Source organism: Ictalurus punctatus, chromosome 6 (genome assembly GCF_001660625.3).
Source record: "Ictalurus punctatus breed USDA103 chromosome 6, Coco_2.0, whole genome shotgun sequence".
NCBI classification, from domain to species: domain Eukaryota; kingdom Metazoa; phylum Chordata; class Actinopteri; order Siluriformes; family Ictaluridae; genus Ictalurus; species Ictalurus punctatus.
In genome coordinates, this window is record NC_030421.2 from 5,470,261 (window position 1) to 5,497,012 (window position 26,752).

At 42.3% G+C, this 26,752-nt stretch overlaps 1 protein-coding gene across 1 annotated transcript in view; it reads right to left on the reverse strand.

Moving 5' to 3' along the window:
- Positions 1 to 10,052: 10,052 nt before the first annotated feature.
- Positions 10,053 to 26,752, reverse strand: part of vwc2l (von Willebrand factor C domain containing 2 like) — a 32,245-nt gene continuing 15,545 nt past the window's right edge. Inside the window, exons 2-3 of the mRNA XM_017470905.3 lie at positions 19,602 to 19,731; positions 10,053 to 11,444 (exon numbers count right to left, since the gene is read on the reverse strand). Of these exons, the coding sequence (XP_017326394.1) occupies positions 11,296 to 11,444; positions 19,602 to 19,731 (279 nt within the window). The 3' untranslated portion in view covers positions 10,053 to 11,295. The remainder of the gene's footprint in view (positions 11,445 to 19,601; positions 19,732 to 26,752) is intronic.

The following is a 26,752-nucleotide window of genomic DNA, read 5'->3' on the forward strand; positions in this document are numbered from 1 at the left end:
AATCTGGATGGAAGAATATGGTGCTCTAAAACCATACTAAAACCATGTATGTGTGTGTGTATACACACACACACACACCCCTTTCGGCATTGATGGTGCCTTTCCAGATGTGCAAACGGCCCATTCCGTAGGCACTAATGCACCCCCATATCATCAGGCTTTTGAGCCGAGTGCTGATAAAAAGCCGGATGGTCCCTCTCCTCTTTAGTTTAGAGGACGCGGCGTCAATGGTTTCCAAAAAGAATTTCAAATTTCGATTGGTCTGACCACAGAACAGTTTTCCACCACGGCTCGGTCCATTTTAAATGAGCTTTGGCCCGGAGAAGACGGCTGTGTTTCTGGATCGTGTTCACATATTGCTTCTTCTTTGTATGATGGATGGCACGGAGAACTGTGTTCACAGACAATGAGTTCTGGAGGTGTTTCTGATCCCATGCAGTGATTTCCATTACAGAATCAGGCCTGTTTTTAATGCCGTGGCTCCTGAGGGCTCGAAGATCACGAGGCATGCAGTATTGATTTTCACCCTCGTCCCTTGTGCAGAGAGATTTCTCCAGATTCTCTGAATCTTTTCATGATATTATGTACCATAGATGATTAAATATTCATCGCCTTTGCAATTTTACTTCAAGGAACATTATTCTGAAATTATTCCACAGATTGTAGACGCAGTTTTTCGCAGATTGGTGAATCTCCGCCCATCTTTACTTCTGAAAGACTCTGCCTCTTTCAGATCCTCTTTTTAACCCCAATCATCTTACTGACCTGTTCCCAATGAACCTCCAGCTCTTTCTTTTTACTAACACTTACTTTTCCAGCCTTTCATTGACCCCGTCCTAACTTTTTTGCAACGTGTTGCGGCCATCGAATTAAAAATGACCCTATTTTTTTTTCCTTAAAACGGTCCATTTCCTCAGTTTAAACATCTGATATGTTTTCTATGTTCTATTATGAATAACATGCGGGTTGATGAGATTTGCAAATCGTCACGTTCTGTTTTTATTTACATTCTACACAGCGTCCCAACTTTTTTGGAATTGCCGTCGTAGGTGTCGGGACGAAGCAGCAAACAAAATTGGGTTCCTTCTGAAAGTCCTTGGCAGCCGTTTCCTTAATGATTGTCGGGGAAAAAAAAAATAATCCCACTCAAGATGGATGTTGATGCTTCTCCGAGCTTTCACGTTTCACACAGCTGAGGACAAATAAAAGTAAAATGACGCATGAACGACGTTACGATCTCGCCGTAAACCCTAGGTCCGGTGTTCCGAAAGTTCTGCGCCGTTTAACGCCACAGAAGGCAGAATAAGATGGAAGAAAAATACTCCATTTGAACAATTCCGTAAATAAATAAATCATACAAAAACATACAAGTGGGTGTCAAACATCATAAACGTGGCATAACATACCAGTGTCACGTTCACATTCTCCGGGAATTGTCACGACAGCTTACGTCACATGCTATTTTTTTCGCATACGATTAGTATTAATACAGGATTTCTGATAGATTAAAGCTTTATGATGCATCCTGTCACCAGGCAGCCAATCAGAAACGACTACATCGACATTCGTCTTACGCTAAGTAAAGCAGTAAGAATTAGCATGGAACATAAACTGTCGTTGCGTGACAAAATAAAACGGACACTGTATTCATGGTATACAATGCTATGACAGTTCTTGTACACGTCGTAGCCAAAGAACAATTAGCAAAGATTAGAATGCGGCACATAGTAATTGTTGTTGTTTTAATAATAATAATAATAATAATAACAACAACAACACACACAACTGACAGCCAATCAGAAAGGAGTATTTTCCTGGTAGAATATCGTACGAAATATATTATGACCGTTCTGTTATAAAATAAGTGAACTAGAGAGAATGATTAGCGTATAGCTAAACGTCACCCAATCAGCGACGAGTATTTCCTGCACTTGTGCTGCGAAACGTTGTGACAGTTTTTTACCAACTCTATGTTAGCAAAAATTAACATCTGATATAAAGTGCCTTAACATTATGTGAGCTTTCATGACATTTACCCAACAAGTCACACTTATAGTTTGTTGCTTGTGGGCGTGGCCTGTCCAGCTTTTAAAAATGTTTCTTTTTTAAAGTTCTATTGAAAATCAGTAGTAGCTATTTATAGTTTATGAAGCTAACTAGTTAAAACACAAATTAAACAATGCACTAGTCAGTGAAAATCGGTCGTCTGCATGTTTTACATAATATACGTGCTCGACTTCCTGCTTCAGATTAGATTAGCGACGCGAGCTAACTGTACTAGCTGCATTCACTTGCACGAGGCACCGATGATCTCCGCTACATCCTTCCAAATGTTATTTTCCATAATATCTCTATCCACATTTATTTAGAGGTCGTATATACACCTAGATAAGTTTTTTTTTTGTAGACCGTTCTTCGATTTTCACTCATCAAGCAAACAAATTGCCGCTAGGAACTGAGTTACGAGTGGCGGAACTGAAGGAACGTCGGCCCTCAAGCACCGCAGGATCGGTCCGAGGAATCGTTCGAGCCAATCGTTTGGATTTGTCGCTTCTTTACAGTGTCATGCCTAATTTGCATAGAATTGAGAAATCACACGTACGTAGAAAACGAACGACCGCCTGTCACTTTGAGGCTTGCTAGTATGGTGACCTGGAGTGATCACATGACACTCGATTACTTACTACAATCACGATTTGGTTATATCAGTCTTATGAGGCAGCTTCTCGAATAAAGTGTCACCCGAGTGAGTTCCATTGATGCTCAGACTTTCACTAGTAATGTAAACTTTGATTATTACAGCAAAAGTCGGTCTATCGGATAAGATTTTGGGAACTAGGGAAGAAATAATGGCACCAAAAACCCTCACTATGAGGGAATGACTCAGCAGGACTTTTATCCCTTGTATCTAAACCAACGATGGAACTGCACATGTCTGGCTTTCAGTTTCGCGAACACACGCAGCTGAAAAGGTACTTTTAGAAAGATTCTTGTGTGCTAGAACACTGCTAACACAAAACCTGCATCGGGTTTCATCAGACTGGGACTGAGAACCGGCTTTAACGCCCACAGAGGAGGGATTATGATCACAGCTGTGAAAAAAACTCCGGGCTTTCATGCTCTTGCACTGATTTGGCCACGTGTAAATAAAATCAATAAATTAAAATCGTACTCATTGCCTTTAAAAATAGTCAAGATTAGTTGAACATCAGAGCTTCACCTGGGGATTTGGCTCTGCGATGAAGGTTCTTGGAATAAAACATACTGGCTTTAGTTTTCCAATGGCCTGAAATGGGCAAGACAAAATACTGGAGAATACTAAACAATAAAGTGCTTCCATATCAATAGCACTATCATGTATACTATATAATCGCAGCCTAGAGTACGTTGTCGCTCTAATGACCAGACGGCACGAAATGACACGGATCCGACTGTACTACGGCTCTAGATCCGTAAGTATTTGGACAGTAACAATTTTCATCCTTTTGCCTCTGTACACCACCACAATGGATTTGAAACGAAGCGATCGAGATGGGATCGACGTGTGTAGACTTTCCGCTTTAATTCAAGGGGTTTAACAAAAATATTGCATTAAACGTTTAACGAATCACAGCCGTTTTGTTCCCCGCTTCCATTTTCACAGGCTCAAAAGTAATCGGACAATTGACTGATAAGCATTTTCATGCGCAGGTGTGGCCTGCTTTCTTGTCCTTTCATGACAAATTAAGGAGACAAAAGGGTTTGGAGTTGATTCCAAGTGATGAATTTGCACCCCCCGCAATAAGAGAGTATGGAGAAGGAAAGCAAGGGCTCATGTACCAAAGCATACCACAATCATCTGTCAAACATGGTGGAGGCAGTGTTATGGCGATCGCTACAGTACATTTCAAATCCAACGTGGTGGTGCACAGAGATAAAAATGCAAGAATTATATCGCTGTCCAAATATTTATGGACCTGACCGTATTTCACGGTTAATGATAAATTGTGCTCTCTGAAAATATCAAGAGGAGGAACTACAGTTTACACTAACTACTATTATAAGTGAGAACATATCTTATGTCATGAGCCCTTATCCAGTATGTCATTCTTGACAATAATTCAGATTACAATGGGGGAAAAAAAACAACTTTACCGACAGCCGTACTCGAAGTGAAACAAAACCTGATCTCTACTTGATCCAAGCTAACTAATGTAGCTAGCTACTGAATATTATTATTATTATTTTTTAATCAACTCACAAACATACAGAACGTCAAGACTGAGTCTAATAACGTATCTGCATGTACTTTCATGGACAATATTTAAAACGTTATTAATTAATATTGTCCGATTAATACCAAATGCGTCAGTAGGTAAAATACATGGAATATGTTCAACCCCTTCTCGAGGCGCAACACTACTGAACCCATTTCCGTCTCATTACTAACCCCAATGGATCGTTTATTACACAGTTCATCCATCAGTGCTGAGGACCACAGGGTCTTAAAAAGGTTAACTAGGATGATTTTTCCGTGGGAAAGAAATACCTGTGATAAATCACATGGGCCGGGTGGATGGCATGTTCGAATTAATGATTCGTAATTTATCATCTAAGGAAGAGAAGCTGGGAAGACGGTCCTGTAAAAGCCGGCTGGAGAAAATCTATAAGAAAGCATATGAGCTCATTCCAAATAAAGACTCGGGTCGATGGCTCGAACGTTCATATTTAGGGGAAAGCCGAAATCCGTCGCATCGGCCTGGGCGTCGGCTTTTCATTCAGCTCGAGTGCTTCGGTTTATCACTGTGAATGTGATCCCTCAGGATCTCTCTACGTTCTCTGTGTTACGTAGTGACCCAGCGTAGGATTTGGCCTTTTTATAGAACAAAAATAATCCAACATTGTTATTTAAAATAGTCCTCTTGTTCTTCAGAGTGTTTGGAAAGGTAAGCATTCACGCTTCCTAAATGGGTTCCACTTGGAATGCTTTCTGAGAGGAAAAAAAATAACCCTCACAGAGATGTCTGTCATGTAATGACATCCAGTGGAAACGGTGGCTCAGTGTTTAAGGCTGCTGATCGGAAGGTTGCGAGTTCAAGTCCCTCGCCCTTCACAGTTAGACTCTTGAGCAAGTCTCTTAAGCTTCAACTGCTCAGTCGTATCCTGTCTCAATTATAAGTCGCTTTTGGATGAAAACGAGTCGATGTAACTCCACGATGTAGGAGACGAGCATGTACGCGGACAGATTTAGACTGCAACTCGATCTAACCAACAACGAAAACGGAATTCAGCACTGTGGCTTGGGAAATGAAGCTTTCTGGAGTTTGTACGTATAAATGTACGTACTCTCCAGTACACACGATTAAAATGTCGCCATTTTAAACAGCGGACATCTGGATGGTCATTTGCTAAAATATCAACGTGTTGATGGAAATATGCTAATGACTTCACAGTGTTTACGAGACAATCGCATTCTTGTATTCAGCACACAGACAAAGTTCGTAAAGAATTGAACTAGAATTTCAGTTTAATGGCAAGTGTAATTTTAGTCATATTGTGCGTTTTCTTAGTAATTCGCTACCATTTGAGAAGTTTTGATATTCCTAGCGGTCCCGTCTGCTTTCCTCGGCCATTCGCTCTCTGTGTGACTTAACAGCCCATGGCTAGCTAGAGTAGTCATTAGCTACAGTAGTTTATGCTCAGTGCGTCTCACTGATCAATCTTTTGTTGTGTGTAAACGTTTTCCGAGGTCAACCGGAACTAAAAATTCCTGCCAGATTGACAAATTCACAGGCGTTCCCCTCCTCGTACTCGCATGTCGATAAAATCACTCGCTCGTTTACAGCACTCCTGATTTACACGCGACATCAGAAAAGGCTGAGACGAGAACTGAAAGCGATAAAAAAAAAATAATTTTTTTTTTTTTTTAAAAAGACGACTAAACGGTCAAAAGGAGCCTCCGAAAGTGTGTCGCGTGCTAACTCTTCCAGTAACGCAGCTCAGCCACCGCAGCTAATCATACAAGTAGACGCATCTTCCTTTTATAGGGCGCCATTACTTTTGTCCCAATTGAACGGCTAGGTTTATTTGTCTCCGTTTTTAAAATCGATTTCCTTTAAACTGCACCGTGACGTGCGCAGTCGAAATAAACCGTCGATCTAAACTCGACCCGTACATAAAACTCGCACGTCGACGGTTATACGATCGGTACAGGGTCACGTGAGATCGTCCGAACGAACTCGGGAGCGAAACGCGGTATACGGACGTTTTCCTGGATTTCCGTAAACGCCACATTTCTTGTCTAAACGCTCCTATGAACCGTCTATGATTAAATTCATTTCTGTTCGGCAACATAAACGAGGCCGTGTCCGCATTTTCAACTATCGAGTGTTTGCACGGTACGTGTCAAGATTTCACCAATCAAATCTCCTGTATGAGCTAATCAGTCACGCTAATTCACTAATTGTTCAGAATTAGGGGTTGATTTAAGACACAGCCTTCGGTAGACTAGGAACCATGGCGTGTCTGGTGTGTGTGAAGGATGAAACAGAGTGGCTCTGAAGCAGTGGGTGTATGCAGATTCCTGCTTTTGTGTCAGCTCTGTGCCTGCTGGGCCGCACCGCTGAGAACGAGGATGGATAATTTATCACCGAATACGCTCTGATTAAGGGGAATTACTGCAGACAGTTTTGGGCGTGCTAATTGCTTGTACGAGTTCAAGCTGTTGGTCTCGGAGAATAGTTCCGTTCGGGTGGTACCAGGGGAAGCAAAACACTGTCTCAAACAGAACCGGCATCTTTTTTTGGGAGGTTTTAAGGCTGAACACTAAAAGCGTCGTCTTCACTTCATTCTGTTTTTGTGCCACAGCCACATGACCGCCCAGCCTGGAGACTCCTCCATAAAGGTTCAGCAGAGATTTTCCTCTCTCTTTGGGATTCTTTCTTTTATTTGATTTTTTTTTTGCACAGTGTTGACTTAATAGGCTTAATTCCAATTACCAAACCCATTCAGAACACCACCGGCTCAGCCTCATCTCACACAACAGCGCAGTTTTTCCTAACAAGCCGTTAATACACCTACTTCCATTTCTCTCAAGTCGATCTTCTGAAGGTATGTGCAACGAATCCAGGGTTCACTTTAAAGATCGTAAAGACCACGGGACGGTCAAACATACCGCCTGAGAAAGGTTCTGATCTGGGACGACGAAATGATACGAAGCTCCGTCATGTGTTTAGAAGAAGACCCTACATGATCTACACTTCAGAAGTTCACAGTATGGAAGTTCTTACACCACAGGAAAAGTCCAAGTGTGTTTTCTTTAGTAGCTCAACACCACTTTTTTTGAATTTTGATGTTCTCGATGGTTCTGTCCACGTTCCACTGTCGTCGACGTCACGTCGTACGGATAAGACCTAGCGGCTAATCGGTAGCTAGGTTAGCTTTAGTTATTAGCGACAGTAATTGAAGCGCAGCGGGTCTCAGGTTTACAAAAAGACCCGATGTTCTTCATACTCACGTACGCACGGTGATCAACGTCAACCTGCTATGAATTACCAAAAGCATTCGCGGCATTCACCGACGCCCTCAAAACTCCATAAAAGGCAACGCTCACAGAGAGCTGAAGACTAAACGTCGAAAGAGTGCCTCTTTGGAAAAACCGGACTCAGCAAAGGAATTAAAATCATCTTGTGGCCCATGATAGACCTGAAAGATTCACTCTGAAGAAGGGCTCTGAGGAAGGGCGCTAGCGGAGGAAATAGAGCGATGCATTCATGGCCGTAAACTAAGCTACTGACAAAATGTTCTAATGACGTAATTTTTCATTAGCACAAACTAACACATGCTAACCTTTTGTTGCATTATTCCAAGTAAGTAATGTTTAATCGACTCATCCTCATCAAATGATGATCACGAGCAAGTCCTGGAACGTCACTAAACACTACCTCGAGCACTAAATCTACAAAAGGAAAGAAAAACAGTTGAACTGCACTCTGTTTTCTAACAGGGTTCTAGCTGTGTGATATTCTCAGGGTTCTCTCTTGTACGCCGTGTCGATCCGGTTTAAACGCAACACCGACGTGTCTTCCGGTCACGCTCGGGTTCGAGAGTCTCAGTCCGCTTCCAAGTGAACGCGCTAAGGAAGTGATTCGACTCCGAATAGAATCGACTCGACTCAGCGAATCAACCCAAACATGCGTTGCGTTTCGGGTTGCAGCATTTCTTCTTAAACTGAGCCAAAGTACCGAGCTGTAGCACTGCAGGAATGCCACGTGTTCTTGAAGATCGACTAAACAAACAGAAAATAAAGTCTTCTAGTTAGTGATCAAATAAAATCAACTCATTTTCTCAGCGCTGCGATTTTTGTGATACGCAAAAATGTTTACCGTACAGTTGTTTACGTATTTCTGAGCGGTGAATTTTTACGAGGACATTTTCAGCACACCTCAGACAATGTTTTACGTTTAGTTTTATGAGTGCAGTGCGAAACTAAACAGCAAACGAACCAAAAGCGACAATTTAGCTCCGATTCGAACTCGACAAACGGACCGACGGATGTAAAAGCACCTTTAAAGCCCGATTTATTTGTACTAGCGTGATGTTTTTTGATGGACACTATAGTTCTTTTGGATAAGGATGTCTGCTAAATGCTAAGGTAAATGTAAAAAAAACCTGCAGCCACACGGTCCCTTTGTGAAGACTGAAAACCTTAAGCGTTATGTCACGAACATGTTGTTTTAACGTGTTTTTTAATGTCATTTTGCAACACAGAGTTGCGATTCTGCTCACAACACTCGCACAAGCAACAATGCAGCAAAGCAACAACTACTCTCAATTTTATGCAAATTAGCAAAATTGAAATGATTACCTCATAAGTTATCCATCTTTGTCTAGTTCCCACTCAACAGTAAACTTTCATATATATATATATATATATATATATATATATATATATATATATATATATATATATATATATATATATATAGAGAGAGAGAGAGAGAGAGATAGAGAGAGAGAGAGAGATGTTATAGACATTAATGCTATATGTAGAAAAAATTATTATCGAAATATTCTCATTTATAGTTCGTAGGAAGTGATCATTCATCCCTTCTGGGAAAGTGATTTAAAAAAAAAAAAAGCTTTTGATGATCCATATCTAAGCAGAACTTCATAATCGTCCAATTAAATGCTCTCTAGTATGTCCCACCCCTGGGGGGCAGTATCTCATTAGCTCGTTAGTCAGTGTGCGTTTTCTCACGCGACATTCAGTTTATTCGTTTTAAAGGCGGTGGAATTTCCACGACAGACGCTTTTCAGACACTTATTTATTTATTTTTTACAAACTCTACAGCTGGAGTACTGTACGCCGCTTCCTCAGACCGATCTTTACACGACGTTAAGGCTTCTCCATCAGTTAAGAATCAGTGAAAGGCTCTCGCTATACTCTTTATGTTCTCCGTATTCAGCTAGCTCTCTAAGCCGCCGTCGGGTTCGTTTAGATCGGACGGAAGCGTGGTGCATCTCGAACGCCGACGGCGGCTCGTGTGAACGGAATCACTTCGTGACGATGCACGGATCGAAAACGCAACTTGGTTCCCATTCAAGAGCTTTTCCTGGGTTTAAAAATCCCACTAGTGCTGGGCAATATGACAACATAATATCAGTATCGTGATCTATATCCGGCCACAATGTAATTTTCCTAAATATTGTGGCTATCATGATATCTTTTTATAGCTTTTTTTTTTTTTTTTTTAAATAACAAGCTGTCGACTTGAAAGCTGTCCATTGTTTGTACGTTTACAATTGTAAAATATAAACAGTTTCAGCATTTACTGTGTTAAATAATATTTTTTGTAGGCGATAAATAAAAGTAAAATTGAATACATTTTTTAGGAAACAGTTTATTTGGAAACCTAGGCTGTATACCATGACGCACATCATGTCTCGCAGAAATGCCTTGAAATATCGTGATATGATATTTTTGTCTAAGTTCCGCCCTCCAGATTTTCCCTGCCAATCAAATTTCTCACCTACGGACTGAGATCAAAGTTATCTGAATAATTACGATAATAATAATAATAATAATACAATCATAAGGTGCGTAATTTAATGAGACTAATCACTAGTTTGCAGCGCAGCACCTACAGTATGACATTCCCGTCTTATTTTATTCCTCCACCGACTGTACACTTCAGCATTTCAGTATTAATCAGAGATGTTTAGCGATAAAGCTCAGTACCAGCTCTTCGCACGAGCCTCACTTGTTTGTGATGAAAGAAAATGAAATAACGCTGACAGAATCACAAACAGCAGAACATCAGAGCAGCGCTCTTATCGATATTTGGTGACGCGGTGCTGCGGCTGAGCCGGACAGTACCACGGTACCGCTAAAGCCCGGTTTAGACTGTGCGATTTCAGAAGGCTTTGATCAAATCTTTGCCGAATATTAGAACGTGTTCTCCAGGTCTGATCATAGGACGGAGAGCCTGTGATTAAAAAAATAACTACGATCTGTTTAACGTCAACAAATCGGCGCGATCCGGAAATCTGCTCGTGCTGAAAAAGTGAGCTTGAGGAGAGATTTAGTCCATTAGCATGTTTTGTTTTTGTTTCGCTACCTCCACCACCATGTTTCTAGCTCTCCCGTGAGTCTGGCGTCATCCTATTCCGTCCTCCCATTGGTGGATTTTAGATGAGCGTTGTAGCAGCGATTTCTTATTAAAATGATGATAATAATAATAATAGTAATAATTCCACACCCTTTCCAGAAAAACCAGCAATCTCGACCAACAAATTCTTTTTTTTTTTTTTTTTTTTTTTTTTTTTAAACACAGCAAAAACCACACAGTGTACAGCTGGCTTTAAGTTTCAAAACCCACTCATCAGAATGCAACGAAGATTAAAGACAGACTCCAGGTTGAAATGCGCTCGTATCCAGTCACGATACACACCAAACTGCGTCGAATAAATAAATATCATCCCTCACCGATTCATGAAATAGATCAACTCTGTGTTTGAGCAGCATACGTGAGAAATAAACCTACGATGAAGCCATTAAAAGAAAAACAAACAAACAAACAAACAAACAAAAAAAAACACCCCAACAGTGTCTTTTGATGTTTCCGCCACTCCAACATCTCCGAGCTGTAAAGTGTATCAGTGTGTGTGTGTGTCTCTCAGCAGCCTCACTTTAGCCAGCCGTATTGTGCTCGTGCCGGTCAGTCCCTCCCTCGGTGTCCTCGAGGTGGGCCGTCCCCGTGTCTGGGCGCTGCTGTCAATCACGTTTCTATCCATCTCTTTTACCCGTAAGAGTTTTTATGAAGTCTGGCCGTTGAGACACTCGCGCCTCAGACACTGCGCCGGTTTCCACCAGTCCCCACTGTGGCAGCGGCAGATGGTGCAGTCGTCCACCTTCACTTCGATGCCGGCCGGGATGATCGTCGTTCCGGCGTAGCAATTCGGACCTGTCGCATGGGAAATAAATAGACAGAGAGAGAGAAAGTAATGAGACAGAGCTCTCAGGAGGACTTTTTTTTTTTTTGGATGAGATGGCGGAGTGACTCGAGACACCCAGGGGAGGTTTAAAGTCGGAACAGACGCACAGATCCATTTCACGGGCACTCACTAGCGGGCTTGTTTTTAAACTCTCTGTTGAGTTCTCTCTCTCTCTGTACATCCTCCACACAAGTTCTTTGATTTATAATGTAGTTGACACGGTCAACACTGTCTCTTTCACACTCTCTCAGTCCAAAAACTATACCCTACCCTAGACACATCCATCAGTAACAGAGCTTATTATAACGCGCTGCTGAATTCTGGATTCGGATTGGCCAGAGGGTGTCGCTTCATTATCTAGAACAGCAGCTCCGACAGTCGTGCAGCTGCAAAAATCGCACGTTTTATATTAATCGACGCTCCGCTTTCTAATACGTTATCGTCACTATAGTCGCAACTTCCATAACGACGTATGGTGGATGCTGTATAGAAACAGTGTCAAGATATGAGGCCATGTTTAACATTTATAGAAGGAGTCGCCAGGGTAATCTGTAACCCGATCGTTGTGGTTTCTTCGTAACATGACGAGCTGTTTTTAAAAACATAAAAAATAAAATCTTGATTAACTTCAGAAGTTCAAGAGAGATAAAAAGAAAGGTTTGTGAGGGACAAACAAATAAGAACTATATTGTCTCAGCATTAAATGTACCCATAAGAAACAAATAAGAATATATAGGGTTAGCACGTTCGCCTCACACCTCCAGGGTCGGGGGTTCGATTCCCACCGTGGCCCTGTGTGTGTGCGTGGAGTTTGCATGTTCTCCCCGTGCTGCGGGGGTTTCCTCCGGGTACTCCGGTTTCCTCCCCCAGTCCAAAGACACGCCTGGTAGGCTGATCGGCATGTCCAAAGTGTCCGTAGTGTATGAACCGGTGTGTAAGAGTGTATGTGATTGTGCCCTGTGATGGATTGGCACCCTGTCCAGGGTGTACCCCGCCTCGTGTCCGATGCCCCCTGGGATAGACTCCAGGTTCCCCGTGACCCTGAAAAGGATAAAACGGTAAAGAAAATGGAAGGATGGATGGATAAGCTGTAGTAGAAGAATATAAGAATAAAACCCTTCAGGACATGCTGTTATAGGAAAATAATCAACTTCAGGGTGGTAACAGTAACTCCGCCTCCTCACACCAGGCTATCATTGATTATTTTCCTATAACTGCATGACACGGAGTGTTTTATTCCTTATATACATATTTAAGCCACTTATGATAACGATAATGTATAATAGAAACGAGCGATTTGCAGCTGCACTACTGTTAGAGTTGCTGTTCTAGAAAATGAATCAGCGCCTTCTGTCCAATCACAATCCAGATCTCATCAGGTACAGTATAATGATAATGAGTCTTTATTGGTCACATATACAGTAGAGCACAGTGAAATACTACAGCCTATCAGGAAGCTGGGGTCAGAGTGCAGGGTCAGCCATGATACATGGCTGACTGGAGCAGAGAGGGTTAAGGGCCTTGCTCAAGGGCCCAACAGTGGCAGCTTGGCAATGCTGGGGCTCGAACCCCCAACCTTCTGATCAGTAACCCAGAGCGTTAACCGCTAAGCCACCACTGCCCCACGTAAGCAGTGTCCTAGGTGCATTTAGGCCTGCAGGTTGTACACCAAAAAACAAACGATTCTAAAACCACCGACTAGACGTTATTAGCATTTTAATACCTCAGACTGAGTCCGAGTCGCTCTCGTAGAGGACATCCACGGGGTGTTTTTTTCAAATAAAATGGAAAAAAAAGCTTGACGCGTTGAAGAGCTGAAGCGTGATCTGTCGACGTTTTAATCTAAGTTTGGATTTCACATTTTGTCGGAACATGGCTGAATTTGTCAGATATGAATTCGCTCTCATACATCACGTCTGTGGTGCTTCTTCAAGGTCTCTTTCATCTCCTGCCTTTTCTTCTCCTCTTAAGAAATTGAAAGGGGGGGGGGCATAATGAAAAGCTCTTTTTCTTTATAAGAGACATCGGTGCTCAGCACTCGCATGCCAACACCATCACGCCAACGACCAGCGAGCCGTGCACCTGCTAGTTCGCTCTCCGCCTCGTGTTTAGTGCGCCGTTGTGGTTGATGATAATTGGGTGGTGGAGATGATCGTGGTGTGTACAGTATATCTGAGACGGCGCTAACGCGTGCGTGCTGTCCAGAGAGCTTATTTCATGAGACTTTTATTTTACATTTATGACACAGAGGGAAGTCGAATGCACTCATGGCCTTGCTTTGTGTTTGGAGTATCTCTCCTTTCCATTTTTAGGGTAGACTATTCTTACATTTCAATACACTTAAAGTTAACCATTAGAAAGCCCTTGACGCCAGTATGATATTAGCATGGATGCTAGTTAACCACTTTTTATTTATGTATATATGTTTTACAAGAAAACCGCAGTCTCCACAGTCGTGGAATCACCATCATGTAATAGTACCAAAGCATTTTATAATTCAACGTTAATTAACGACTTATAGTACGACTTACTAACGTCAGTGGTTCGGCCTTTATTTTCTTGAAGGCCGTGTGACTTTGCAGGTTGTGTACAGTATGTGAAGGTCTGCGTAGAGAATAAAACCGATTTGTAATGGATATGTTGAAGCAAATGCTCAGCTTTAAAGTTCAGACTGCTCAGGGTTCGATACATAATAGAATCGGTAGATAGATGGTGCAGTCCGGTCCGATTTCATTTCTCATCTGGAACGTATTCTTTTAAGAAAATGAAATTTTGGTCAACACCAATCTGATCTGTGGTAAATAAATAAATAAATAATGAGCCCGAGTTCAAACGTTATGAAAGCATTTCTCAGAGAAAGTTCCTGGTATTCAGAGTGCAATAATATTTTCAGCAGGTTTTTTTTTCCTCCTCCCTTTTACACAATACATAGAGGCTAGTACATTTTTATTGTGTGCTCCAGGTCTTTGGATCTTCTGCCACACTTTTTCTGTAAACTTGCTGTGACTTTGCCTGGTAATTAGTCTCGAGGCTTTTTTATTTATTTATTTTTTTAATAAAAAGCCAAACATGATAAATTGCATTATTTCTTCCCCCCTCATATTGCTTACAGAAACCATTAGGCACTTGTTTAAAAGCCAGTGAAACCGCCGAAGTCTGGAGTGCAGTCACTGTACTTCCAGCCTAATATAAATTTACTATTTATGACGCTACAGTTTCAAGGAACATTTAGAGCTGCACTGAAGTACAAATCGCTCTTTAAAAAGCAATACTTATCCACTGGTGCAGTTGGTGGGTTTTCCAGAAAGTTCCGGGTTTACAGTTCTGGAAAATAAATGAGTAATGGTACTTTGTTACTCTACTTAATTATCATTTTGGCATATTTAACCCTGTGACGCATGGTGGTCATTGCTATTCAATAGCCGTTTTCTTGTAAATGAAAGGGTTTCAATGATGTAGCTGCGTATTAGCCGCTACAGAGGACACTACTACATCACTCCATAGGATTCCACCTAGTGGCTAGCAGTTGTAACTGCAACTAAAATTCTTTTCAACCAAGATGGCTGACAGACAGCTGAAAAAGTTGATCACAGCAGCAATATCTTCACCAATCCTTCTATTAGAAGACCCTTGCAGGAAAAAAAAAAAGTATTTATTTCATACAAGGAGTAAATTTGAAGTAACCATGGGTCCAAGTTATACCGTTTCTTCAACGTTTGAAAATACTTTGTTTCTGGTAACTTTTGCATTGTAAATCAGTTTGTTTACGTTATCGTAATCTATCTTGCAGGGTATGTACTGTAAAAACAACATTTTGTGCAGATTAGTTCTACCGTATGAGTAAGGGTTACCATCTTTCTCATCGTTTTGTTGAGTACAAGTGCAGTACAGAATAGAGAGGCTAATTTTCATGGTTAGACGTGATGAACCGATATAAGAGTACGCTGGTACAGAGATGTAAGGACAGCACAACTACCAGAATAAAATGATAAACTGAGCCATATCGACCTGCAGTTCTCACCTGGTGTCCCACTGAAGCTAAGCAGGGTCGAGCCTGGTTAGGACATTGGAGAGACGACCTGGGTGAAAGCAAGGTTGCTGCTGGGAGTGGTATTAGTGATGCCAGCAGGGGGCGCTCACCATGTGGTCTGTATTGAGCCTAATGTCCCAGTATAGTGAAGGGGACACTATACTGTAAAAAAAAAAAAAAAAAACAAAAAAAAAAAAACAAAAAAAAAAAACGCACCGTCTTTTGGATGAAACTAGAAAAATCCGACTAGATTTTTTAGCAGTGGAGGCGTGTGCCAGCACCGCCAACACCGCATACTCGTCCCCCTTGGACGCGAGGAAAGCGCATCATTTTGGCTCGTGCTCAAGAACCGAATGCTCGACGTGAAATCCTTTCGTCACGAATATGAACGTGTTTGTTTTCTGCGCGTGCTTTGTTTCGTAGCTAATGAGCAACAGACGGTCATGTAGTTCCAGACTTTACAATTATACTGTAATATCTCTGCGAGCGGTGCAGTACAACTTACAGTCCTGTCTGAAAGTATTGGAACAGCAAGGCCATTTCTTTTGTTTGTGCTTTACCCTGAAGACTTGGCTTTGAGATGGATCAGAATTTCAGCTTTTATTTCCTGATATTTACATCTAGGCGTGTTAAACGACTTCGAACACGGCACCTTCGGCGGCAGACCAAACGATTTTTAGGTGAGCGAACGTAATGGAACAGATAGTCTTAAAGTAAATAACACTCTTGACGTATTTGGTTGCATATCCCTTGCTAGCAACAACTGCATCAAGCCTGCGACTCACTGTCAAACGGTTGAGTTTTTCTTTTGTGTTACTTTTCCTGGCTTTTACCGCAGCTTCTTTCAGTTGTTGTTCGTTTCTGGGGGTTCCTCCCTTCGGTCTCACCTTCAGGAGGTGTGGCCAAATCGACTATTTGGTGCATTCTTAAAGAACTCCGTCATGAGCTCAAACAAAAACAAAAAAAAACAGAAGACCACTGGAAGCTACTGTTGTAGAGGACAGAAGAATTCTTTCCCTGGTGAAGAAAAACCCCTTCACAATAGGTAGCCCAATGAACACCGTCCAGGATGTACATGTATCTGTGTCAAAGTCAACAATCAAGAGAACACTTCACCAGAGTAAATACGAAGGGTTTAAATCCAGACGTAAACCATCGGTAAGCCTCAAAAACGTCAAGACCAGATTAGAGTTCGGACAAACGAGACAAAGATCAACTTGTAGCACAATGAGATACTAAGAGTATGAAGAAGCTGCTCATGACTTGAAGCATACCACCTCCTCACTGCCAGCGGAAGAGATTCTACTATTCCGAGCTGCTGTTTTAGAGAATTAATCAACACCTTTTGACCAATCAGAATACAGAAATGTGTGTGGGGGGGCATGATGTGAGCTATACACCGCAGGAAATGAAGAGTCGAGCTGTTGAAGAAGCTGCCACGTGTGAATGCTTTGACTGACTAAGGCTTGGCATGCTCCATGTCGGTGTCGATCTTCTGTCAGCGCCGCCGCTGCAGTGATGAGTGACTCCCGACGCGTCTCTCTGTCTGTCTCGCTGTCTCACGAACGCAGTTTCCACCTGATTAAATGACAGCTTGCGGTAAGCCGTCCGAGAGCGGCGCTTCTTCAGACGTGAATAGATCGAGCAGTGATGAAGTTGGAGATGATGTTTCATTTCCTCACAGCCTCTTGTTTTTTTTTTTTTAAACCGCATGTACATTTCTTTCCTCTCACGATGCAGCCGTGCGAGACTTAATACGATTATCCGAGATGCGGGAAATTAATTCCGGTAAAGGCCCTTCGACACGCCGGAACGCTTTAGAGTTAAGCTTTGAATACTCGTCTTTCTTCATGTTGTGAGAATCCGTGAACTGACTGATTCCCTCGGGCAGCAGCTCTGATATGTTCTCCTGGAATGCCACCGCCGTGAGTGTGTCACTGTGTCCTGTCTGCCCACATCAGCTCCCGCAACTAGCTTCAGGCTACGTGTGTGTTTACCTACCACACCTTACAGCATTCTGATGATTGTTGTAGAAGAACTCAGGGGTCAAGCTGAGCTCCAAGGCAACATCTGATGGATCTTACAGCTACAGTTAAAATACGAGTCTCTCATGATTTATTCTTTTATTTTTACACATCTGGAATGCTGTAAAGCTTCTCTGTGACAATAGCTGCTCTTCAACCTGCTATAGAAATCCACTTGAATTGTTTATTTAAATATGGAGTAATCAATGACATTTTTTCCCCCCACATAGGCGTTTTAATGGGGTGGGCAATATGACAAAAATAGCATATGATATTCGAGGACATTGTTATGGTACATAACAGTATTTATCACAATATGTAATCTTACAAGCGAACCGTCGGCAAAACAGTCACGCTACAACCGTAAAAAATTAAGAAGGGAGTTTTCGATGGTGGGTTTATGTAATGACTATAAAAACTAGAATCTGTTGCGAAATCTGTAAAAAAAAATAAATAAATAAATAAAAAAAATAAAATTAATAAGATTATAAAAAAGTAAAAAAGAAACCATTTCATCTGCAATGATCAAAATATTAAAAAAATATTTCTTTATACCAACGATATTTCGAAAGTTTATCATGACTTAATTCATCACGATATTGAGATCATATCGTATCGCCCAGCCCTAGGCTTCAAATACAAATTTACAAGATTCCATGCAGGTTTCATTTAGTTAATCACTCTAATGACGTGATCCGACGCGCGTTCAAAGAAGCGACCTTAAACTCTCTGTGCCCCCTTTATTCGATTCCTCGTGTACAGAGAACACCTCGGCTGACTCAGGCCTCTCTCTCGCTATTGGAATCCAATATTTCTAATTTTGGGTTTGGACTTTTGCTGACAAGGAAATCAGAGATGGAGCTCTCTCTACAGGCTAATTAATCCCACTCACCATGGCAACGATCAATAACGTAATGATTCCCGTCATAATTCAGCATATACGTATATATTTTCTGTTTAGTCTGAACTAACCACAGCTATTCTTTCTCTGGCTTGTGGTCAACTGTGGAGATTTATACACTCGCACACAATGTTCATGGCCGTCTTGTTCATCTCGCTCCGTATCCGTCTGCGGTGCGCTTCGTCGATGCACCGCGTTAACATCCGGCCGTTTGTATATCTGGAACCGTCGTTCGCAGGTCGTGTAGGAGGGAGTGTGCTACACGATCGCAACACGCTGAAATCTCTTCTTAGAATTTATTGTGTGCACTTTAAAGGTCAACCCTCCATAACCTTTAAATCCCACCACTGTATAACGTAAGGCGTAAAACACTCGGCATCATGTCTCGATGAGAAAATCATCAACAACAGGGTTGTGCGATGAAGTATAATTTCTTATTGTAGTACTTTTTATCCCCTTACAGTTACAAATAGTGTTGCAAAATGAGTTAATTCCTGTTTTAATGTATATTATAGCAGCATAAACACCAGCCTCTTGTTCCATCGCCAGGCTCACTGTTTCTTTCACTTGTATACAGAGTGTCATGTTACAAAAGAAACTAATGTGTAAACTCCTCTGTGCTGAAGATGTCAGGAAAAAAAAGCGCTGACACTGGAGACTCTTTCCGTAATTTTTCTTACGTACAATTCTAGATTGTAAAATACAGCATTTAATTTCCAGATTCCGGTAATAATTATTCGGCCCCTCCCCTGCCCCGTGTAAAACTAAACCAGTCCGAACAGGGCTGTACACTCTTACTCCTTCTATAGGGTGCCATTTCTTATGTCCTAACTGAACGGCTAGTCTAGTTTTGTCTTAAATTCTAGACGTAGAAAATCGACTAGTTTATGATATTTCCCATGGAAATAACCTGAACAACCCTTAACAATCTAAACTCATCATACCGTGCATGTAGCACTCTGGTGTAGTGAAATCCTTTCTAACACGTTAGCGTTGTGCGCATGACTGTGTCACCATGGCAACGACATTAGACCTTACAGTACACATATAATTTACTCAAAAATGGATTTTGTGATCAGGACATAAACGTAATGCTTTATGGAATCCCGCTGGGAACTGTGCATCCGTCCTGTGTGGTTTTCTGCGACAGGAAACAGGAAGTGGGTCTTACCGTTTTTACATATGGGGCAGCACTGTTCCGGCTCGTACACCGGGTTAACACACTCAGGAACGGCACAGTCGGCCACCACACAGTGCACCTCGCTGTTCGGCTCACAGCGACACCACTCACACGGAGACGGCTGCAGAGAAACACAAACACACTGCTGTGAGAAAGCTTCACAGGATATTCCGTTCCATACACACTCATGTTTACACACCTACAAAGAAACTCCATGTCATGCTGTTCAAGATAAAATATAAAACAAAAAGGTGGTGTGATGAGCAGAGTTACTGTTACCACTCTGTTGAGTAAGTGCTCTGTGAATACACTGATAGAAGAACAGTTCTTCACGGGTTCTTCAGAGAGTTATGACTCCTTCCCTTCCTAAACTGGTTATACACAGAAGCTTTACAGGCTTTTCATAAAGGGGCATTAAACAGTTCGAGATATTTAACATTGATATTCCCCAAGAGTGTATACATATATGGCACCTTTTGTTTGAAGCCACCCATATTACAAGCTATTAAAATATTGGAACATGTAACTGACAGGTGTTGCCCGGGTGTGTCCTGTGAGATCGATTGTTTAAATAATCGACAGCTCTAAATGTCTACTCTTGGTTTGAGCTCTAGGTTTCGCCTGTGAAGACTGCATTTGTTGTTAAAAAGGATAAACCAACATAAAGACCGGAGAGCTGTCTATGGGAGAAAAGCAAGCCATTCTGAAGCTGAGAAAAGCAGAGGCATTGTACAAACATTGAGCATAGCCAAAACTACAATTTGGAATACCATGAAAAAGAAAGAAACCACTGGTGTACTAACAACCAGACATGGAACAGCAGTCAACAGTCAGTGACATCAACAACAAGCTCCACAGGGCAGGGTGAAGCGATCAAAATCCACCGTTCGAAGAGGACTTTGAGAGCAGAAATATACAGGTACTGTACCACAAGATGTTAACCACTCATCAGCAGTAAGAATCAGGAAAGCCAGATTGGAATTCGCAAAGAAATACAGAGATGATCCACAAAAGTTCTGGAACCAAGATGAACCTCTACGAAAGTGATGGAAAGGCCGACGTGTGGAGAGAGAAAGGATCTGCTCATGATCCAGAACGTACAAGCTCATCTGTGAAACATGGTGGAGGTAGTGTCATGGCTTGGGCTCGCATGGCTGCTTCTGGAACATTCTCACTAATCTTAAATGATGATGGATCCAAAAGTTTAAAGGAACATTTTGTCTGCCAATTTACAGAGAAATGCATCTGAATTAATTTATGAGGAACTTCATCATGCAGCAAGACAACGATCCAAAACACACTTCCACCTCAACACAGGAGTTCATCGGGAGGAAAAGTGGAAGGTTTTAGACTGGACAAGTCCATCACCAGACCTTCACCCAACTGATCAGCATCTCACCTCCTGAAGAGGAGACTGAAGGGAGAAACCCCCCGGAACAAACTACTGAAAGAAGCTGCAGGAAAAACCCAGAAAAGCAACATAAAAGTGATCGATGATGTCACCGGCTTGATGCGGTTACTGCAAGCAAGGAATATGCAACCACAAAGCAAGTTATTTACTTCAAATTTACTCTAAGACCATCAGTTCCTATAGTTTTGCTCACCTAAAAATTGGGTGGTCTGCCACCACCCATGCCACTTTCCAAGTTGTTGAACACGCAAAGATGCAAATATCAGGAACTGAAAGATGGAATACTGATCCATCATCTCATTCATCTTTTGATGAATGAAACCCAAACGTCTTCAGTGTATAGCAAGAGCAAATAAACCGGCCTTGCTGTTCCAATACTGTATATAACGATATCTCTGATAATCGGATCTTGATAAACTGTCAATATTGTCTCACTCCACCGTGCGGATGTTTCACAAACGAGTCATTTGTATTCCATCTGAAAGATCAGCACCATCTAATCTGCAAACCCCCCGCCCCCCCCCCCCCACCAAAAAAACCTCCCAACAACAAAAAAACAAAAACACAGCACCGTGATTGTGTTTGTTCGAGATCCTATTAAAATCTTCGACAAACATAATCCCCATCGGCGTTCAGAGCACATTTATTTATTGCCGTAATAAAACATCCTCCCCGCGAGTTAATCAGGGTAAACAACTCTCAATTGCGTCTGGCTGCAACTTTGCGAATGTGAAAATGGTTTTGTTTGCCGACCGTTGTTGTTTACTGATGTAATGTGTGCAATACTCTGGTGGAAAAAGAAAAAAAAAAAAGCTTTGTTTTTCACACACCAGGGCTCGAGTAAAGCTCAGCTGTGCACACGTCTGCTGAATCGGTGATTAAAAACTCGCTCAAATCTCCAAATCGGCTTCCCCACGAACAACCCGAGCCGTTTTATTACCATTAACCCCCATCACGGATTCATGCTTCTATAGAAAAAACTCGTTCACAGGGACGTGTACGGCAGACGCTCTGCAGAAACCGATTAAAGAACGTGTGTAATCGTCGATATGGTAAAGTTTTCCTAAAGTTAGATGTTTTTGTCACTTTTATAGAAGGAGTCTCCAGTGTCAGTGGTTTGTGACGGTCAAAGGTGAAGATTTAACTCTTTCAGGAAGCTTCTAGATTATTTACGACAGGCTTTTGTTGAGTTTTACGCAGCGTACGACTCTTCCACTTTCACAGCGCTTCGTGTGATGATCTTTCCAGTTTCAGGTGTGTATCTGCGTGTCACGCCATGCCAATTACTCGGATCTGGACCTGGCTACATGTTTATGTCGAGCTAGGTCACTATGCCGGACCTGGAGGATTGTGGGAGCTTGGCCTGCTGGTCCACCAGTGGACATGGCTTTCATTCTTCACACACTGTGTAATTGGCACCAAGCAAAGCTCGGGCTCTAATAAACGTCTGCTCGGCATCGATAAGGGCAGTCGATTCCGCCGGGAACTGGGGCATGTGAACTTTCCCTTTAACTGTGCGAGGCTCGTTTCAGAGGCTAAAGAACGCTTGTGCACTCTGGCAGAGCTGAATATGAACGAGTTTTTGCCCATATAATGTTTCCCATTTAATACTTTACAGCCTCGAGTCACAGTCTCTAAAGAAAGACTTAAACACTCCACTTTGTGAAAGGTCACCAGAATAAAATAGCCACCAAAGGGCAATGCTATAAAGGAAATAAAGTACCACAAGTGCACTAATTCTCAAGATCAATCAAGTATTGCCTTAGCATGCCTCTGCTTTTTTTCCCCCCTGTGCCAAGAGTCTCATCTGTTACAGGAAGATCTTAGTAGCAAACTGGATCATTCACGTAAGCTCCTCAGCCCCTGGACAGACAGACATTCTCATCTCCACGGAGGGATTCACGCTAAACCCATGGAAAGCTCATATTTAGACAGAAACTGATAACCTTGTGGGATTTTCTCACCCAATGGTGTGAAAAACAAACATCAAGAGAGATGCAGTTCTGCAGATGAAGACACCTTGTTGTTGAGAGGGTCAGAGGAGAATGGACACACTGGTCTGATCTAACAGGAAGATTACGCTAACTCCAATAACCACTCTTTAATACCGCCGTGAGCTGAAAAGCATCTCACAACACGTTAAACCTCGAGTCGGATGGGCTACAACAGTAGAAGACGACATCAAGTTCCACTCCTGTCAGGCAAGAACATGAATCTGACGATACAGTGGGCACAGACTCGCCTAAACTGGTGTCATAGTTAATGAATTGAAAAAGACAGGTGATGTTTTTACAATCTTTAGCCGCCCATAGTAGCATCAGATTCCACTTCCTGTCATCACTCACTTCGAAATTCATAGAAATTTGGTTAGCACTCAATGCTAAGTCTAAGTATAATGCCATATTAGTCTTACCGAGACCTTTCTTAGAATTTAAACACCATATCTGAGGGAAATGCTGATATTTATTAAAGGTTTGTCTCATATGAGCTGTAATTCTTGCCTTTACATTGTCTACATAGAACACGTAAAAAGCCTACGTACAAGCTAGCTTAATTGTGAATAGCTTAGCTATTAGCAAGTATAGGTTTGGAGCCGATTTTCTTCTAACGTTTAAAATCACGGATTTTGCGAGTTACAGCTGTCGTCACCATGACAACAAGCATGAATAAGGGATTATTTTCCCCTTTAACATCCGGATTTTTTTCTTCAGCAGCTCTCAGCCAGTCGGTTAGAGCAGTGGTTTTCAAAGTGGGGGCCCGGGGGGCCTCAACAATTTGGTGTCAAAAATAAATTCTCACTCTAAGACAACCACACACAATCAATTCCTAATGTAAAGATGTAAGATGTAATTGTTAATAAAAAAAAAATAAGGGGGCTATATTCAGAAGTCTGTATTTTTAATGTGTTTTAAAGACGTCTTTCAAAAGGGGGGCCTCGGTCAAATGTTAATGCCATTTGGGGGGCCTTGCCCTTGAAAAGTTTGGGAACCTCTGGGTTAGAGCACAAAACCTGCTATACACACAAATTAAATATTGCCATGCTAATGCGCTCCATACCTTCAACACTCATTAAGTGGGCTATAAAGCAGGCTGTAAAACTGGCTATTAAATAGGGAACACATTTGGGCCCTGAAAGATTTTCAATTCACAAATCAGCACACAAATAGTGTAGGAAACGAGTCGCTGTGTAATCGCAGCAATAAACCGAGTCTAAATAGTTTCTATCAAATACCAGACTCAGTGACGTGCCGTGAGGATATGAAATTGTGTGTACATGACTTTGAGACCCACCTAGCTAACTGTTCGCCCTGAACCGGACACATGGTTAAGTAAAGAATAAAACACTTGGGGGTGTGCAGTTAGAGGAAATTAATCAACTACGGTGTGGTGCGTTGAAGCCGAGTTACTGTTACAGCCTTGAAGTTTTCTTTTCTAATAACAGCACGACTGCTTATAAATCAACGTGAAATATATACCGATGGGACAGGGATGGGCAAGGTGGTAAAGGGGCATGATGGGGTGAGAGAGAGGGTGGGGCCAAATGGGACAAGAACAGGAATTAAGCAGAATGGGACACAGATGGGGCAGAGTGGGACAGGGACTGGGCGAATTGGGACAGGGATGAGGCTGAATGGGACAGGGATGAAGCAGAATGGAACATGAATTAAGCAGAATGGGACAGGGATGGGGCAACATGAGACAGGGATGGGCAAGACGAGACAGTGATGGGGCAGGATGGGACAGGGATGGGCAGGTTGAGACAGTGATGGGGCAGAATGAGACAGGGATGAAGCAGAGTGGGACAGGGATGAAGCAGAGTGGGACAGGGATGAAGCAGAGTGGGACAGGGACTGGGTGCATTGGGACAGGGATGAGGCTGAATGGGACAGGAATTAAGCAGGATGGGACAGGAATTAAGCAGGATGGGACAGGGATGGGGCAGGATGGGACTAGGATAGGCAGGGCGAGACAGCGATGGGGCAGAAAGGGACAGGGATGGGCAGGGTGAGACAGTGATGGGGCAGAGAGGTACAGGGATGGGAAATGCGAGACAGGGATGAAGCATACTGGGACAGGGATGGGCCAGATCGGGACAAGGATGGGGCAGAGAGGAACAGGGATGAATTAGTTGGGAAAGGGATGGAGCAAAGTGGAAGAGGGCCATGTCAAGGAGGGACAGAGAGGGAGGGCTAGGATTGGGGTGAGGAGGGACAGAGAGGGAGGGCTAGGATTGGGGTGAGGATGCACCATAGAGGAGCAGGATAAGGCAGGTACAGGGTAGCTGGAGCCATGATTGACGTACTCCTCAGTGTGCTTCCAGAGCATGCTCACAAATACAGATCTCTGTAGAACGACTTCCCTAAAGCAACAACAACAAAAAAAAAACCCAAGTGTCACAATATTTGTGGTGAATTTTTCCACCTGTTCCAGTGCCTCATTCTCCTCAGCCTATGATCACTCGCCTGACAGACGCAAATATTACACCTCACATGTATCAGTCTATTAGGAAAATTGTCATAGTGTCATAACCGCATCTACTGGAAGGAGTTTACCAGTAATTACATCCTGTTTGGCAAGCAGCCGGCAATTAGCTTAACCGTGTGACAGAGATGTTTTTCTCTCTCTTTGTGCTTTGATGGCACTCTTGCAATCAAGGATTTGTCACGGTTGTCATCATGAGGCGCAGCATGAATCCCAAAACGTTATTAACACATGAATAGACAGTTAACCCTGCTGACTGCCGCTCTCTGGATGAGTGTACTCGATCTGCTGCCAGATATTTCTGGAGAGTCGATGACTCTGAAAATATTAAGTGCAGCCCGTTAAACCTACGTTTATGTTAAAACAAGGGTCGTCGAGGAGATCTCGGTTATATAACTCGCAACGCAGGTGAGATATAGTTTTAGAAACGGACTTAAAAAGCACAGAGCTTTTAAGAGTGCTGCTATTGGGATCATAGCAAAGGCATAAGATGGCCTGATTGTCAGAATCACACGTAACTGACACATCTGTACCATCTGCACAAAAACCTGTACCTCTCAAGGTAGACCTTAACTCTGTAGTTAATTTGGAGGTCTGAATAATATAACAGCATGCAAATTCAGTATTCATTTATTTCTGAATACAAACCCCTTAGGACACGTACGTTACTGTTTGTCAGTCAAGTTTGTTGGTTTATTTTTAATCTATTTCTGTGTGATATTCCACACACCCCCCGAGTTCCACACACTTCCCCTGAACGGTGAAAAGCAATAAATCCATTCAAATACCGGAATGTTTGGAAAAGCTTATCTACCTGTCTAGCTGTTAAAGCAGAATTCTCAAGTGAGGGCAGAAGACTCGGCCTCATATCAGGCTTCGAGGTATCAGCGCTGTCTGCCTTCGCTTTACTTGCTGTATTTTTCAGACTATAAGTCATGCTCCCTAAATCCCGTCTGCTCACCCCAAAAAAAAAATAAAAATAAAAAAATGCATTACGTACTGGCGTGCATAAGTATTCACCCCCTCCTTAAACATTCCCACATTTGGTAGTTTTACAACTTGAAACTGAAATGGACTTCATTCAGATTAAGTCAATCCACATAAAACAGCCCATAATATCATAGTGTATGAATATGGTTTGCAAAATTACTTACAAATATACAAACCATTTGAGAGTTGTGATGACATAAGTGTTCACCTCATCGCTGTACAACCCATCAATCAGCTCTGGTGCAGCCAGTTTCCAACA